Source organism: Chroicocephalus ridibundus, chromosome 12, assembly GCF_963924245.1.
Source record: "Chroicocephalus ridibundus chromosome 12, bChrRid1.1, whole genome shotgun sequence".
In the NCBI taxonomy this organism is placed as follows: Eukaryota; Metazoa; Chordata; class Aves; order Charadriiformes; family Laridae; genus Chroicocephalus; species Chroicocephalus ridibundus.
Window position 1 is genome coordinate 6921544 of NC_086295.1, and position 17381 is coordinate 6938924.

The following is a 17381-nucleotide window of genomic DNA, read 5'->3' on the forward strand; positions in this document are numbered from 1 at the left end:
ACTTTGAGGTTTTCTTTCTATTTCTTTCTGACCACCACGCTATTTTTATCTGAATCCACCAGCCTTCTTTCTTGTTCCTAGAACCACAAAGCTTGCTAATTCCAGTAAATTTAAGCTGTTAATTTTTCACTTATTAAAAATCACAAGAACCTTTATAAAAGCAGTAACACAGTAAACATTCCGTTTCAAAAGGAGAGATTTCATTTATTATCTTTTAAGCTTCCAGCTACTAGAAATGACCAGAAGCAATTCTTTGTTATACTTATTTGCTGCAAATTGGAAAGTTTCAGCAGGCAAACAGTTAAGAACCAGGGGAGGAGGAGGAGGAGAAGGTTCATTTCCTTTCCAGTTCTCATCATGCAGCATGCTCCGCTTGCAGTGCAGAGGTTAAAGTCTCTGAGGTAAAGGAATACTATTTATAATCACCAGCAAACATATTTGAAAGTCTGATTCCAGCCCTTTAAAGGCTGTCTCAGAAAGAGTGGCAATAGAAATTTGGAGAAGCTCAAGTTTTCTCTCATTATTGTGAAGCTGAGGAGGTTTATGAAGCTAAACAGCATTACTGCAGAATAAATATGCTAAGCATTGCGGGAAGCCAGATGAAGTCTTAAATGAAAACAGTCACGTTAATGTTTAACCCCTTTCACTGACGCGAGATTTCTCCACAAGCGACAGAATGAAGAACGCTGTCTGAATTCTGCTGAAGGACAATGGGACTCTCTATTCATTTTTATTACGCTGCTGTCTCCTGGCTAATTTTGCACAAGGTAAGACTGAATAAATTAGATTGTAGGACTTCAGGGTTTTGGTTTTCCTTTATTAAAACACAACATGTTTTAATCTTTGTAAAGGGACAAATACTTTCACTTCAGAAAGACCATTTCACTTTAAAAAAATACTCAAATCTGCACTAAGGGTACTAAGTTTTGTTTGCTTGGGTTTTTACTTTGTCATAGATATACAGCAGGGTGGAGGTCACTACTACTAGTGGTTTTTGTATCATAAAAATCACAACACTTAAAAATACTTGTTATGCTCTGTTGCAAGCAACTATTAGGGCTGTAAAAAACCTAACAGTTTAAATAGCTTTCATAGTATTTTTTTTTTAAATTGTTATGAGGTCAAATGAACTACACAAGTTAAAAAACAATCAACCAGGAAACCAGAAAAAAATAGCAAAGATGAACAGGTAAACCTCCATAAATCTGTTTAAATCCCAATGCAATATTTTAAAGTAAGAATGCTTTAAAAATTCTAAGGCAGTATTAATTGAGTTTGATGAAGAATTCTTTTCTTTTACTTGATGCGTGTCACAACACAGAGCAGACTTGGCATACTTAGCCCAGGCTTAAGCAAAAAGCAAAGCAAAGTAAAAAGCAGTTAAAAGTGCTAATTTTAACATTAAGTTTTTAGAGGACTGAATTAGTGTTCACTTGCTTATAAAAGATCTACAACAATGGCTGCACAAACGCCTTTCAGACAAAAATCAGACATAAAGGGATTTGGAAATAAGGAGTTAATGCCTTTTAACCATTTTATTAGAAGATTAAGTATTCCTAAGTAATTTGCTTCAGTGAATTATGAAGTCATACGAACTAAATGTTATCTGAATACTACTAATAAGCAAACACAAAAAGTACAGACAAAATAGAATATTTAGAGGTGCAATGATGCAGTCCAAAATCCTATGGCAGGAAGAAACAGTGACTTTTAAAATTGTTTGTTACTATGACACGTACAGCAAGGCATACAGCTAATGGGGCCTTGATGAACTGAGATGATATTTCACAGGCTTATTTTCAGGCATAAACATAATTCCACTTTTCTCGAGTTTACCTTTTTAATCGAGATGAGGAGCTTAGGCTTACAATGATTTTCTGTTAAGTAACATCCATAAAAGCAGCCACGAAGGTGCTTGAAAATCCCTACAAATAGGTTGTTTTTTGAAGAACATCAAACACTGCTCTTGGCACTTCTAAAAATTAAGACAACATTATCCACCAGATTTAGAAAACCTACCCATAACATAGAAGAGGCTGAGTTTCAGAGAGACATTCTGATAACAATAAATACGTGTTAACAGCACTCTTGCATAAAGGCAAGGTAGGCTTAGACTGGGTTATGCCTGGACAGTGGATCTTCTCAACAGTATGCCCTCTTCGAGGGCAGGGTGATATAGGGTAGCATCATCCTTGACAGCAGACAATATCACAGGGGCTAGAGGATTCTTCTAAGTTGCAAATTTCATACACAATGGGACTAACAGCTGCAACTCTATCTCTAAATCTGGTAAAACACCACCAGAAAACCAATGCTTTCATTCTATAATATACCCTGAGGCTGAAAGATGTCAAATCCTGTTCTTGTAGGCAAGGCTTCATCATTTAGTCATTCTCCACAAACGTGTTAACACTGGAGAAGGAATTGTTTCTCCTCCACCTGATAACGGGATGTTTGTGTACTTCTATGCTGCCACATAAAATACAGTTTCTAGATGTTCAATAGGAAAAATCCACAGTAAACCCTTAACAACCTGAAACATCCCTGGAAGCTATTATTTGAAGGGTAATAAAAATTTAAGTGTATGAAACAAACAGGTTATAGCTTGGTTCCCCAGGGAACTACCCTTTGCGACCTGCCCACAAAGATGCATTTAATGAAAAAAAAAACCCTGAGGAGCGCGCTCATTCTGTACAGATGTTCTATATTCTAAGCAGGTATAAAGTCCCAAATATTTCCATAACCGTCTCCAATGTAATTCTTATGTCCAGAATGAACCTTCCCTGCCATGTACCATAGAGATCACATCACATTCACTGATTTAGAGAACCTCAATGCTCCTCCTGTAATTAGTCGCTCAGAATGAAACAGTTTTTCTGACTCCAGGTCCACAAAACCCAGTGCTTCCCTAACAGACACTCCCTCTCCCTGACTTCTGCTATTGGTATATAATGGCCCTTATGCAAATCTATTCTCTGCTCTGGCAGTCGGCTGGTAGCAGGCAACAGCCCTAGTGTATTTTGTTTTTACTGTGAAAATCCTGGCTTTCACCTTTCAGCATGCCTTTTCTCCTCCTTTCCACACAATATGGAAAGGTTGGCGTGGATTTGATTTCCTGAGGTTTTTCGTTCAAGTGGATGAAAGACTCACATCAAGCTTGTTTACCCAGTAAACGTATCCCTTGGGAGATGTGAAGAAAAAACCCACAACATTCTTCTGGGACGTAATTTCCTAATGTTTTTCTTTGGCCTATGCATTCAACGCAGACTGAAGAGCGCTGCGGACTGAACATAAAAGCAAAATGGATGAACCCTCCACCTAACATACAACTCCACTTTCTGGAATGCTAAGTGGAAAAGAGGCATTCTTCCAGCATGAAATCCACTGCATACCAGTAAGGACAATAAGATAAATACATTCTTTCCCAACAGCCTAATAAGTTTTAAAATTGTGGTATTACAGAGTATCCATTCTCTTTGCTCAAATTCTGTATTTTTAATGCTTTTAAAATTCTATGCCTCATTTCTTCTTTAACTACAATGCCCTCTTTATTTGCAAGCTTCTAAGGCAGATGTATACTGAGTTTTCATTAAGAAAGTATTTTTCACTTCTTTCTAATGAAAATGTAGAACCTTCCAACCACAATAACATTCCTACAGAGAAATTACCTTTATAAAAATATGCTTGTTTTCTGTTCCTATGTAATAACAAATACGTTGTGATGTTGACAGCTGCAAAGCACAAAATATTTACAAGTGAAACACTAATTTTATTAAAAACAAATTCATGCAACAAAATAAAGAGAAAATTAATTCTCTTTAAAATAAAAATTTTTCTTAATTTAACTATTAAGCTTAATGGCAGTTGATGGACCCTTCCCCCAACCCTGGAATTTTCTCTAGCAAGTTCTATACCAAATGCTTCATGTAATTGCTGTGGGATTCAGGACTGCTGCACTCTCCTTCTGCTGACTTTTCAGCAAGGCATACAGGAGAAAACAAATCACAATGGAAAAACTCCTATGCCAATACTGATGTAAGTTACAGTTATCTCTAAATGCTAATACTGGCACTAGTGTACTTATCTCAGGATATGCACATATGCCAAAAATAAGAAATGAGTGTTGTCTGCATGTCCTGTTTTCCAAAGCACTAGTACAAAGATGTCAGAGACAAAAAAAAAAAAAAATCTCTCAGAGAGTTAGAAACATTTGCTGACTTTATAAGGATAAAAAATGGTGTATTTTGTGGATTACGTTTTAGTTTCTTCCTTTTGTTTATTTAATAATTTTTCTGCTGATTTAATTTACTGAATTCTAGTCCTCCAGCAGAACTTAAGGTTTCCCAGGCCTTAAGGAAATCTCGGCACCAGCCGTCCCTTGGCAGACAGTGCTCACTGCTCACACGTCTTACCTTGACCAGCCTACGGCACTGCACTCACCTACCGGCAAACACGCTGCCTCAAAGTAGAAGAAACTTCCATCCAGTGGACTAGCACTGCCCCTCCCCCCCCCGTTCAAGTAATGAAGTATACAAAGTCGTTTTGGGTTCTTTGGGTAATTTTGTCCTAAAAAGACTGCTTCGTGGCTTTGCAAGTACCATTTCCAGTGGTTGAGTACAGTGCACGTGGGCACACACACTGGAAATAGAGTAACCTCAGTGTTTAGAAATGCATCACTAATGGGTCATCTATTAAAAAAAAGTCAAAAAGTTTTCTCCCTCTCTTTATCTCACTTTTCCTTTCAGATAATCTAATCTGAACGCTTAAACAAACTACGATGAGAAGACAGTATCTGGAAAATAAAAGATGAACCCACTTGATGCAACAAAATCAGGATTTTTACTGTGCATTGCTGTCTGTATGTTCATCTACACTTTTATCTACCTAAAGGATACGCTTTCTGAGGAGCCAAATGAACAAAAATTCAATGCAAGTACAGCAGAGTGTGGTTTTTACCCAGATGAACTTTGTTCAGCTCTTTTTGTGGGGAAAACCGCTGCCTTTAAAATTGGAAACTTTTGCCAGAATACCCACCAACCCAAAACACTCAGCTGCATTCAGACGTCGTGCAACTGCTCCACGGTTTTGAAGACACTGCATTTTATCACAAGACCACTGTCAGATGAAGAAGGAAATTTCTCATTGGCATACATCATCACAATTCACAAGGAGTTGGAAATGTTTGTAAAGCTGCTAAGAGCTATTTATATGCCGCAGAATATTTACTGCATACATGTTGATGAAAAGTCACCAAAAGATTATAAAGCTGCTGTACAAAACATCGTTAATTGCTTTGAAAATATTTTTATTTCCTCAAAAAGAGAAAATGTTGTTTATGCAGGATTTTCAAGATTACAAGCTGATATTAATTGCATGAGAGATCTAGTGCATTCCAAAATTCAGTGGAATTATGTTATTAATCTATGTGGTCAAGATTATCCCATTAAAACAAACAAAGACATTATACGATACATCAAAAGTAAATGGAATGGTAAAAACATGACTCCCGGGGTAGTCCAACCACTTCATATGAAACACAGGACACAGGTTAGTTACAGAGAATACGTACATTCTGGAATGTCATACGTGTATCCAACAAAGAATATAAAAGCTAAACCTCCATATAATTTGACAATATATTTTGGTACTGCCTATTACATACTCACTAAAGAATTTGTAAAGTTTACATTGACTGATGCACGTGCAAAAGATTTGCTTGAATGGTCAAGAGACACGTACAGTCCGGATGAACACTACTGGGTCACACTGAATCGTTTAAATGGTAAGATATATGTTATTTCTACTATGAGTAACCCCTGGACAAACAGCATTGCAAGGTCTCTGACACAGAGAGCTAGTGAGCTCCAATTCAGAGCTTAACACCACCACTTAACTGAGTTGCATTGCATAAATACGGTGATTTCTTCAGCCTTGATGCTGCTCTTTCAAAAAAGTCACTTCTCCCGATGGCTAAGAAACAAAGCTTGATTCCAGAAAAGTACTACTTACGGTGCAGATCATTATCTACAAGGCTAGAAAAATGTTGACTAAAAGAGGTTTTTGGCTACTTGAAAGCTCATGCTCTCAAGGAATAAAAAAAAGTAGTAAAACTGAGAATTATGTCTGTTCTTATGATGTAAATATCTGCAAACAAATACTTAATTTAGCTACATTTAATAAGTCGTCAGTGAAAATTTTCGCTGTAAGTAGAAAGAAATCTCATCAGAACCGTATGTTTTTAAAGATGCACCAGGGGCGACACCCAACGCAGACTGGGAAGGGAACATACGAGCCATTAAATGGAAAGACCAAGAAGGAACCGTGCACAAAGGCTGCAAAGGTAATGTGAATCCTGATCGTGAACTTAAATTTGATTCACTGACTAGCATTCATTGCAAATTATGTATTATGCTTTAAACTAGCTATTAAGTGTGCCTCAGTGGTCACATATATTTTATTTTGGAAGCATTAAATAAAACAGCAAGCCACCCTACTAAATTACTCCACCGTATCCAATCTAAATAGCTTCTGAGGTAGTCTTGCAGAGATCGTCACAGTATCCATATACTGACAACTGTTCTTTCAACCTCCTATTACCAACGCTTTAACTTGGCTGATCGGTTTTCAGCGAAGAGTAGAGGGTTTACTTGACAAGCATGTTTGTCAGATACTTTCATCAACGCTGGATTAAGTCTTTTCAATTTGAACATTAATAAAAAAGGAGAATAGTGCTGACCACATGGAAAGCATGCAAAAAAATTTTTAAAATATGTAACTGTACAAACGTAGCACAGTAAAGTACTGCATTAAACAGGTATCTAAATAGAAGCAGGAGATCAGAACTTCAGCATGCCCAACTACGAGACAGAATATTAAGCAGAGCAAGGTGTCAGTGAGGCAGCTGGAGGTAACACATATCCATTTGTGTAAAATACAAACCCAAACCCTCGCCTTTATGTTTAAAATCTAGCGTTATCCTCTAGATATATTTCAGTGATGCTGTGTGTGAAATCAAAAGGTAATTTTTGTTAGTAACACAATAGAGTGAAACTATTTTTTTAACTGATTCTGTTCAGCTTGCTGCTGCTTTCAGGTACCTTCAATTTCTCTTTGCAGGTCATTACATCAGAGATATTTGTGTCTACGGGCTAGGGGATTTGCAGTGGATTATTGAGTCACCTCATTTGTTTGCCAACAAATTTGAGCCTGCAACATATCCACTTGTTATGGACTGCCTAGAGAGACGCTACAGGCTTAAAGTACTGCACCAGGCAGAAGTCCCCATCGAAGATCACTGGCGTTTTCAGCAAGAGAACTATTTCAACATGAAGCTGAACATTTGAGCTTAACTAATGTCTAAACAAGTGTTCAAAATACTGAGAGAAACCATTGACATTTTTAGCCATAGGCTTCACTCTGTGCATTACAGCACGAGGGTAAGCACAACACTGTCTGTACTACGGGTCTGCCAGTGAGATGAGGAGTTAGTTTTTATTTATTACAGTAAGATAAAGAGCAACAACTGCTAATGGGTTAATTCTCGAAGAAAATGACATGTCTAAATCTCTAACTTACTGAAGACATGGGGGAAGCTCATAATCCTTTAAGTGACTTATTTAACTGGAAAAATACAGATTCCTCATGTCTGCAGCCAAAAAAAAAGGACTAGCTGGTATGAAAATAATAAAATGGAAGCAATGACTGAACAAAAATAAAATATGAAGAGCACAAGTTAATGTCATGTCTACTGTATGTCTTATGAAATAGATTATTTTGAATAATGAAGTTCATGCTAAAATTTCAGACCTTGTAGATAAGCAAGTGACAACCAGTTTCATACACAGTCCGTTTCACTGTTGTTTTTTTTCATGGCCAGCTGCATCTCTAATTTCATTGTGTAGCGTGGCAACGTCACTCTTGCAACTACTCAGGCTTTGCTCTTAATGAAAGGGGGTGTGTGCCAGTAACAGTAGTTGGGGTCCTGCAACGCACGTTTACCTTTAAGTTCCTGTTTCTGAGTCTCTGCAGGAGCTTAGGGCAAGGAGACAGGAAATTTGAGACCAGGAAACAAAGGCAAACTGAGTGAAAAGCCATCTTTCAATCCCAGCATACCCAAATGAGGGAAACAAAACCTCCCTGAACCTTGCAACAGTCTGCAGCAATTGGAGGAAATCCCTAGAAGCAACCAGGACGAACATCTCATTTCCCAAACCTTCTGCAGACCAAATGCAGCACTTACTGGTCTACAGCAAGGAAGTGGCTTTCAACACACAACACCAGCAAAACCAGGGAACAGTAATAAAAAAAGAACAAGGATCCAGCCCTTTTCCAGGTACGAGTTGTTCTTTCTTCTTCAGGACTTTTAAATTAATCCTTTCACTTGTGCAACCAAAAAGATTAGAGGAATATGAGGAAACAGAGAGGATAAATTTGGTGGCTTTTTATACAATATGACAGCTCTTCCATGGGATTAAACCTTGACACCCTGTCTCCAAAGGTCTTTAGTTAGGTGCTACTGACAGAAAGAGACCAAGAGAAACCTGAATTGTGAGAAGTCATTTCAAATTGTTCATCCTCCTTTAGAGGTATTTTGTCAAGAACGTGAATTCAAGTTTCACTCCAGCACATCCAAACAAAGTCCCAATTATTTTGCACAAACTCTGATGGGAACTAATAAAATACATCCTGTTACTTACAAGCTCCCTTGATCAGAAACTACGAATTATAAATAAACAACTAGGAGCAATTTCAATTCAGATGTAAGCTTCAATATGCACCCAAAATATCACTCGGTTTTTATAGGAAAACTGACTTACAGATTAAGCGTTTTTTCCAAAAAAATTCAAATGAATCAACAAATGACCTAACAATAGAACAGAAAAGTTTTTATTACAAACTTATTCCCATGTTCCCCAAACTGTACTGCTCATTTTCCCACAGGAGTTTCCAAGAAACATAATTTCTTTCAAATGAACTTTAACCTACAGAAAGACCATCTGGTCCCTATTTATTTACAGAAATTTACAAACTCAACCCAAAGCCTGTACTCAGTTTCATGTATAATCCAGAACTTGTGGATAAATATTGCTGGGGATGGCTTTTTTATGGAGGGAAATAAAGAAAAGAAAAAAAAAAAAGCCATGCAGTATGTTCACACGAGCTTGTTGAGAGTCAGTCTGAAAACTATTATTGAAGCTAATGGGTCTCTGGCATGTATTAATCATAGCAATATTCATAATTAATTTCTCTCCAAACCACACCCAATCCACTGCAGGGTACTGCCAGCATTTATCCACTCTGTGTTTTCTTTTAAAACGTGAATGGAACACTCCTTGTTGCTGTCACTGCAGCAAATCCAGTATCTAGCTATCACCTTTCGTCACCATTACACAGAACAATTGTGTCTTACTTCTGAATTGCATTAAAAGGATAAATTCAATAGCAAGGTTCATATAATATGGGTTTGTTTTGCAGAAATGGAACCAGTCAAACTGGGAAAAAACAATCTGCACAAAACCCCCTCATAAAATATAATTTAGGTATGACTGTACACATGTTAATCCAAGAAAAGCACTGGAGGGTGGTCCTTCTTCCTTAAAGGATTTTGTATTTTAAACGAAGTTTTACATATATAAAAGCCCCAGGAAAATCATAATTAAACCACTCCATTCTCAATCACTAAGAAGCAGTATTCTACTCATTATTCTGAGTGACCATAACCACATTCTATTCTTAAAGATTTTTTACTTCTAACAGCAGTAAAAAATTAAGTAATAAAACTGCAAAAACTGAGAGCATTTAAACATACATAACAAGTTTTCATTAAGTTCTGTATGCGTTATCCTGTTGAGTAGATCGATCACAACTTTTAAATCTCAGCAACCAACATTTACTAACTTTTGGTGGCTGTTGATCTAAGAGCACATAGTGTCAATGTGACCTTGTTCAACGAACACTGCTCTATAACATACTGCACACCCATTAACGCTGTATCGGGAAGACGTACGCATAATTTCTGTTTCAAAAATCCTGTGGCGCATGTTCAATAGCTCTATATCTAAGTTAAACATTTGATTAAGTGTTTAATATGGCGCAGACTTTAATAGTTAGGGTATTATTCAAGTGTGTATTAGAGTCTGTTGACTCTGAAAACAATTGCAAAATAAATTTTGAAGTGATACAGCAAATTCCATTATAAAATGTAATCTTGTCCTTAACTTCCAGAGTGACTACCTGAACTCCCAGAGCTTCCAGCACAGATTCAATAACCACTGCCCTGTCTCCAAACTACCTCTAGCATACTGTTATACCAATAACTTCTTAGGCAGGAGAGTCAACATTAAAAATTGGCAATGGTGCCTTTTTTAACCCTCCAAAAGTGAAGTTAAATAGACGCTATATACTGCTAAGTAATTCTTTTATTCCATCATTTCTAGAAGCATAAATTTTGTCAAATAGCAGACTTCCAAACAAGAAGCCACCACAGATTGCTCATGCAAGAATCAGGAAGCCAGTCAGAACGGAAGTTCCAAAACTTTTAATCACTTTGGGTCCCACCAAAACCTACAGACCAACACAGATTAGCACTATTTTACAATCTCCAAGGTCCCGTAATTACAAAAAGAGTAGTAGGAACAGTCTTGCTTGTTCTTTTATTTTTCATAGTCTGATGGAGAATTAAACAGAACAATGGGTGAGAACATCCTATGCAAAAGTGCAAATTTTAAACTGACAGTTTCCGTGTCACACATAACTCTTCCTGAAGAACAGGAAGCAGCAGGAAGCTCAGGGCCTCACCAAATTCTGTTATCTGAAAGCAGAGTTGTTTCTCTTCCTACTGATTGAAAGTCCTATCCTGCATATTTTAGCATGTGACTTAGTACTGATAGTTTAAATTTTCTCTTCTTACCATACAAAACCTCAAATATATGGCTCAAACAAAATACACTTATTTGTAAAAAGGTACTGTAAGTTTTACTCGCATTCCCAAATTGCTCTGGTTTAGACAAAGCTCTTTTTCAACCCTTTTCATTCTAAATAGTTAGAAGCTTCAAAATTTGTCCCAAACACTTCACGTAACAAGCAAAATATGTTTTTTTGGAAGAGAACTTTGATAGAAAGACTGCTTGATCCTCCCTGTACCTAGATTCCATAAAGGCTTTCAAATGCAGTACAACAGCAAGTACCATCGAGATAAACCAAGGAATGCTGAATTCTTCATCTTGGGCTTTTTTATTTCCTTGAATTAGACAAAATCTGCATATGCATTCAATTTTTTTGTAACAATTATTTTGTGATCTGCATATCACTGGGCAAATGGATTGCTCTATTTCTTGTATGAGGTGCCACAGGAAAAAACAAACAAACAAGAAAACTGAGCAGTGAGACAACACTCTGTGGGACTTTCCACGGAGTAGTACGCATTCCCGTGAGCCAAGCCAGAAGGCCTGGTAAGGAAGCAATCCTCTGCTCTGAGCACAGGAAAATAATTGCCTACAGTTTCATAAGCACAACATTTTGTGATATGCATCTTGTAGCATGTAAATACACATTCATTGTCTAGTTCAGGTGATCTGGTTTAAAGTACATGAGCAGGAAGGTGAGAACTGCGGAACTGTTGTTTGGGCTGCTAGATATCGGTATTCCCTGGTGAATGCTTTCACTGCATCATTACAGCATCTGTTTGACAAAGTCCTGTGGGAAACTGTCGCTGTTTACAATTTAGCAGACTATCAAGACTGCTCTGTAGGCTCACAGGCAAAATTAATACGCAAGAATAGCTTGTTTTGAAAGAGCTGCCTTGAATTTCACAGTAGCGGGGAAGAGAACTGCCACACGGCTCCTAGATTGACACTTCTCCAGTTTACATCCATGCATCCCCTGAGATGAAGTGAAAACACAGATACTGCTAGCTGGAAAGAGAGACTGAATACACAGCATAAACAAGCAAATAACAGGATTATTCTTTTTGAACTGCTCTTAGCATGTCACTCTCCGAAGTCACTTTACCACATCTCTGCTCACACAGACGTGCCAGGGACACACAAGGACCAGCATCTGGGCACACACTGACAGACAGACGGTGGCAAGGGCGTGAAGAAAATATGCTGTGGCCCACATGGATCCCATAGAGTAGATTTTGGTTCAAAAAACGTGTGGTAATTCTTAAAATACAGCAGTTAGCACCAGTAGAAACATATGTATGGCAATCTGCAACATTCAAACATTCTGTAGTTCTAAAACTTTTTTGCATTTTGACAGAGCACGTCTCAGAAGAGGATTCTATTTATTAATCAAAATTTCTAATCCTAGCGTATGTACAATACATAACACCTAATTTTTTTTTCTTCTTCATTAGTTCTAGTTCATTTTACTACATGCCCCATTGCTGCATAGGTAGAAAGTGCTGTGGGAACGCTGCTAATTAATGCTTTGGATATAAACAAACTGTTAGCTACCAGAAAGCATGGCAACCAGTTCCCCATGATCCCATTTAGAAGAGTTCTGGTCCCTTTCTTGATTCTGAATACAGAATGAGATTATCATCAGTATATATCCAAAAATCTACCAAATCACTCTTAGACCTTAATCAAAGGAAATGTGGACTAAAACATGTTCTCCCAGCGGGTTACTATTGTCTTTGAGCACCAAAATCCAATAATGAAAAGATGACAGATTAGTATATTATATCCACTTCAGTATTTCTAGAAGCATCCTTCTGAATATTGTGAAGAATTCACATATACGTGAAAACAATTGCATGCAAATATGAGGTTATGATAAATAGTGATTATTAAGATAATCCAGAAAACATGTGGGATTCATTTAGTTTTTATAAGATTATCAGACAGGCCAAACCACAGACAAACCATCTCATTTGTGCATTTAATTACCAAGTTACATCCATCTATCAACAAAAATTTAGACGCAAGCAAAAAACCTCATTAAAAAAATTAGTACCTGCCAACAGGAAAGCAGAGCCATTAGGACTAAACCAGTATTCTATAAAATAAAATTAGCACTGAATGCAGCAATACGAGGCTAAATCTAACTAATAATATTCCACACCACCTGCAACAACTTACCAAGAAAGTTTTTCCTTCACAGGTCTTGTTTAATACAAGTACACTGTATGTTTTATCAAATATCAGGGTCTTCGGTGAAAAATAACTCTGCCTAACTGTGGCAACTATCACCACAAATTTCACTGATAAAAAAAGCAGCGACAGGAAAAAAAAGTTACTTGCAACTTTTATCATTGACCCTAGCTACAAAGAAACCAATATAGCGAGATCAAACCAGCACTGTATAATGAAATACAGTCAGTATTTTCTGGAATAATTCATATAATTGCTGAAAATTCTATGAAGAGCTCCTCCAAAAAAACAGACAACAGCAAGTTTCCTTTAAAAATAGAGAGATCAAAACATAACCTGAAAATGTAATCGGTTTAAACCCATAGAGCAGATGCTGATAAAACACAAACCATGTGCATTCAGGGGAAAAAAGCCAACCAAACCAAACAGCCCAAAAGCAAAACCAATCACCCTTTTTTAAACTGAAATTATAATCAAATATTTGAAAAAATGAAAATTCTAAAGTACTTACTGCAAAATCAAACTGCCTCTGAGAACAAAAACATTTGTTTTCACAACTACACATTTTTATTTAGGAGGGCCATATAGAATTACTTCAGGCCATCATAAAACAGAACTTTTACAAGTTCCACTTCAATTTGCATATTCAGATTAAAACCCCCACTTTATGATAGTGGATGTGAATGCAATTGTATATATATACACACAGGTATGTACCTATATCTGTCTGCGGAGGCCATATGTGACCCCATTGCTACTAAAGCTGAAGAAAAACTCACCTTGTGACAAACTTCCGATTTAATTTCTTTGAGAGCACGTTCAGAGAACACACAGCCACAATTTCTCAAGAAGCAAAACCTTCAAAGAAAAGATGAGACATACGATCGTTTTTAAGAAACCCTGCATCTAAAAGATATATGTGCAGTTCTGATTTAACACAGAAAGAACACTGCAATGAGCTAGCAGGGCCCAGTTAACTCTCTTTACAGATTCTTGCAGCTAATCAAGGTTTCAGCACCTATAAGTAGACACTTATTAATTTACACAATGGAAGAATCGAATAAAAAAATATTAGGTACACTAAACCACAACACGTATTTTCGTTCTCCCTATAATTCAGCATAGGTTTATGACAGTCTCTCCAGGAGATCTTAGCAAAACAGAAGGTTTTCAGATGTTTCTATACATTTGCTATAGGTCTACGCAGGTTACTCTGGAATCACCACCACAATCCATTTCACTTCAAAGTTATACTATTTCAGTGGTTCCACATTCCACCAAGCTTATTGGTTTCACTTACTTTGACTCAAGTTCTCTCCATCAAAGCTGTCAGAAGCAACCCCAGCCAGGGGCTGTTCTCCTGTGCCTCTCCTGTCCACACGGAAGATTCTCCAAGATTGTGTGAAGCAATTATGCACACGGTTTGTGTGATCTCCCTTTCCTGAGAGCTACTGTTAATCCTTTCCTCTCTACCACCCTCCACTGAACTAAAAAATACTAAGGTGTCTCTGGTAAAAATGGGTTTACTTTTCAGGTTCTCTTTAATTCCATTTGAATATCTCCTGGCTAATCACCCTCTGGAGGAAGAAATACTTTGCAACTATCAAGCTTCGAACCTGGCCTCTTCTCACTCATGAGGGTTAATATGCACAGGATAAAAAATTGCTAATTTGCCCAAACCAGGATGCAAAGAAATGTCCTTCCTCAGCCCAAGAAAAATTGATACTATTGCAATATTACAATAGACATACAATCCATCTCCATTCTGATCCTAACAGAGGGAGAGGTAGAATTGCTTGATGTGACACAAAGGGATGTCTCACCCAATCTTTTTCTGCTTGCCCATACCAATTCTCCGTGCTTTATCCCCCAGACAACTTTTAGTCACTTTTCCCTCTGATAACATTGCCCTCTCATCCTTCATTATACATATAAATTAATTTAGGAAGGGATTAACTTTTTATCTTTTCTCTTGAACATGAAATGAAAGGACATTTAGTAGTCTCGTGAACTACCTGCTTCTGAAAGGAGGACAAATATTCCCCACAAAGGCTTAAGTATATGAGTTGTAAAATTATAGATACAAATATTTTTTACCTGCTCTACATTAAGTTTAGTATAGTACTCGCTTCTAAAAACAAAATCCAAAAACTTACTGACCTATGTCTTCCATTCATTTCCAATCCCACCACAGGGCATATAAAGCGTGCAGACTGGATGTCATCGTATTTGTCACCTTTTATACTCTCTTTGTCACCGCTCCAAGCTGGATTATCTGCAAGGTTTAGTTCTGTTACATTCTGAAAAATAAAAATGCAAGCTTTAAGCTGTTTACGAATGAATTTTGAGCCATGACAACATTCCCTAAGACTTTTTTCCCTGTGGTTTACTATTTTTAATGCTTTTAGTATCTGGTGAGAACACAAGCAAATTGAGGTTTTGTAACATGTTTTAACTTTCATGGCACTCTTTAACATTAGACACAACCTGTTTACCTTAATGCTCTTGATATGGGATGCAGCTTCCATAGGAGTTTTATCGGCTGACTTGTCCAACAAAAACTCAATGATAGCATCTTTATTATACAACCTGTAACATAAAATTTTTAGTAGTCATATTTGATTCACATAACTTTCTTTTATTTATAAATTAATAGCTTTTAATATAGCAGCCCATATGGAAACAGTCATACCTGCCTAACTCACAGGCTACAATTGGTCGACATAACTTCTCTTGACTCAGAGCACAGTAATACCATCTTGCCACCAACTCAGCATTTTTGTCAACCTGAAGAAAAAAAATATTCAGGATTTTAAAACAGCTTTTATATTTGCAAATTATTTAAACATAAAATCAAGTAATACTTGAAGCATTAATCAAATCCCCAGGTGTGTTACCAAACCTACTTTCTGCATTCAAAGCTATTCCATAAAATAACTTCAGGAAAATTCATGACCAGTTTCGAGGGTTTACCTCTATCTATTGAACATGTTTCTGCATCTTGGGACCTATCTTCCTAACTCTAACTCAGTTTTCTTTTTTTTTGCCACTTCCACATGTCCTCTTCCCTCTCTATTCTTTTTTGTTCTTTGCATGTTCTCCACTACCCTCTTCTCTCAAGTTCTACATCACATCCCTGCTTGAGTCAACTATCAGTTCCACTCCCTGCAAGGAACAGGATAACAAGAAAAGCAAATCTGGGGATGTACCTGAAGCTCCAGTCTAAACCCATGAGTTTTATGACACATTAGGCCGTAAAAGAAAGGTTGAGATTCACAGCTACTCTGACAGTCAGGTGTGGGGAAGAAATGGATTTTATTCCATTATTTTACATTAGCAAGTGTAATTCGGCTAAGTCTTCTGCCATTCGCTGCGAGATTTTTCACGATCTTTATCACCTACCCACACAGGTGACGCCACTGTATATCCATTACCCTAAAACACAGAAACCCTAAAGATCATCTAGTTCCAACCCCCGTGCCATGGGCAGGGACACCTCCCACTAGACCAGGTTGCTCAACACCCCATCAAACCTGTCCTTGAACACTTAAGACATCCTTGAACATCCTAAAAGGAGAGCCCAAGCCCCTCTCAGAATGCAAGCAGATGGAATGAAGAAATGGTCACGTTCAACACCAACAATGGCCTGGTCACACTATCAATCTACCAAAAGCATTACCAGCAGACACTGTATCCCTAGGTGAAGGAGACCCCTAAACCCCACACGTTCATCATAATGACTTACGTCCAAAAAGCTTTCCAGAAGACACAGGGATCCCAACCGCAACTGCCACTAACACCCACAGCTACAGTCACCCAGAAGCGGTATCCGCACCAGCCCAGTGCCGGGCAGAGTGCGCTCTCCTCCGCCCTGCCAGCACCAGGAGTACCAGGCCGGGCTCGCAGGCGCCCCGGGTCGGGCAGGACCGACCAGGCCTCCACCGGGCCTTTCCCCGCCCGGGCCGCGGGCCACGGGCCTCGGTGAGGGCCCAGGCTCCCACAGCGGGTCCGACAGCCCCCCGCCACCCTTCCCGCAGCCCCCTCCCACCTTCTCAACTTTGCGGGGCCCCTTGACCAGCTCGTGTCGCTTGGGGATGGTGCCGCCATCGCATCCCATCTCGCTGCCCGCTGCGCCGCGCTTCCGGCTCTGCTTCCCCCGCGGAACTGAAGCACTTCCGGCGTGCCCTGAGCGCGTCACCGCTGTTCCCTAGCAACCACCCGGCTGGGGGCGGGGCGGGCGAGTCCCTGCGGGCCGGAGCCGGGCGGAACGTGCCACCGCGCGCA

The 17381-nt window shown here is 38.4% G+C and overlaps 2 protein-coding genes across 4 annotated transcripts in view; one reads left to right on the forward strand and one right to left on the reverse strand.

Moving 5' to 3' along the window:
• RTF2 (replication termination factor 2) overlaps positions 1–17297 on the reverse strand; it is a 29644-nt gene extending 12347 nt beyond the window's left edge. Inside the window, exons 1-5 of the mRNA XM_063349635.1 lie at positions 17146–17297; positions 15790–15884; positions 15593–15686; positions 15258–15397; positions 13877–13955 (exon numbers count right to left, since the gene is read on the reverse strand). Of these exons, the coding sequence (XP_063205705.1) occupies positions 13877–13955; positions 15258–15397; positions 15593–15686; positions 15790–15884; positions 17146–17214 (477 nt within the window). The 5' untranslated portion in view covers positions 17215–17297. The remainder of the gene's footprint in view (positions 1–13876; positions 13956–15257; positions 15398–15592; positions 15687–15789; positions 15885–17145) is intronic.
• LOC134522223 (beta-1,3-galactosyl-O-glycosyl-glycoprotein beta-1,6-N-acetylglucosaminyltransferase 7-like) lies at positions 343–11140 on the forward strand. 3 transcript variants are annotated; one of them, XM_063349633.1, is made up of 6 exons: positions 360–401; positions 670–767; positions 3267–3394; positions 4746–5782; positions 6245–6340; positions 7117–11140. In XM_063349633.1, the coding sequence occupies exons 4-6, from the start codon at positions 4807–4809 to the stop codon at positions 7341–7343; spliced, it is 1299 nt and encodes a 432-aa protein (XP_063205703.1). In that variant the 5' UTR covers positions 360–401; positions 670–767; positions 3267–3394; positions 4746–4806; the 3' UTR covers positions 7344–11140. The 3 variants fall into 3 exon arrangements, with proteins under 3 accessions (XP_063205702.1, XP_063205703.1, XP_063205704.1); XM_063349632.1 differs by having other exon boundaries at positions 343–767; XM_063349634.1 differs by lacking the exon at positions 3267–3394 and having other exon boundaries at positions 363–401.
• Positions 17298–17381: the final 84 nt, after the last annotated feature.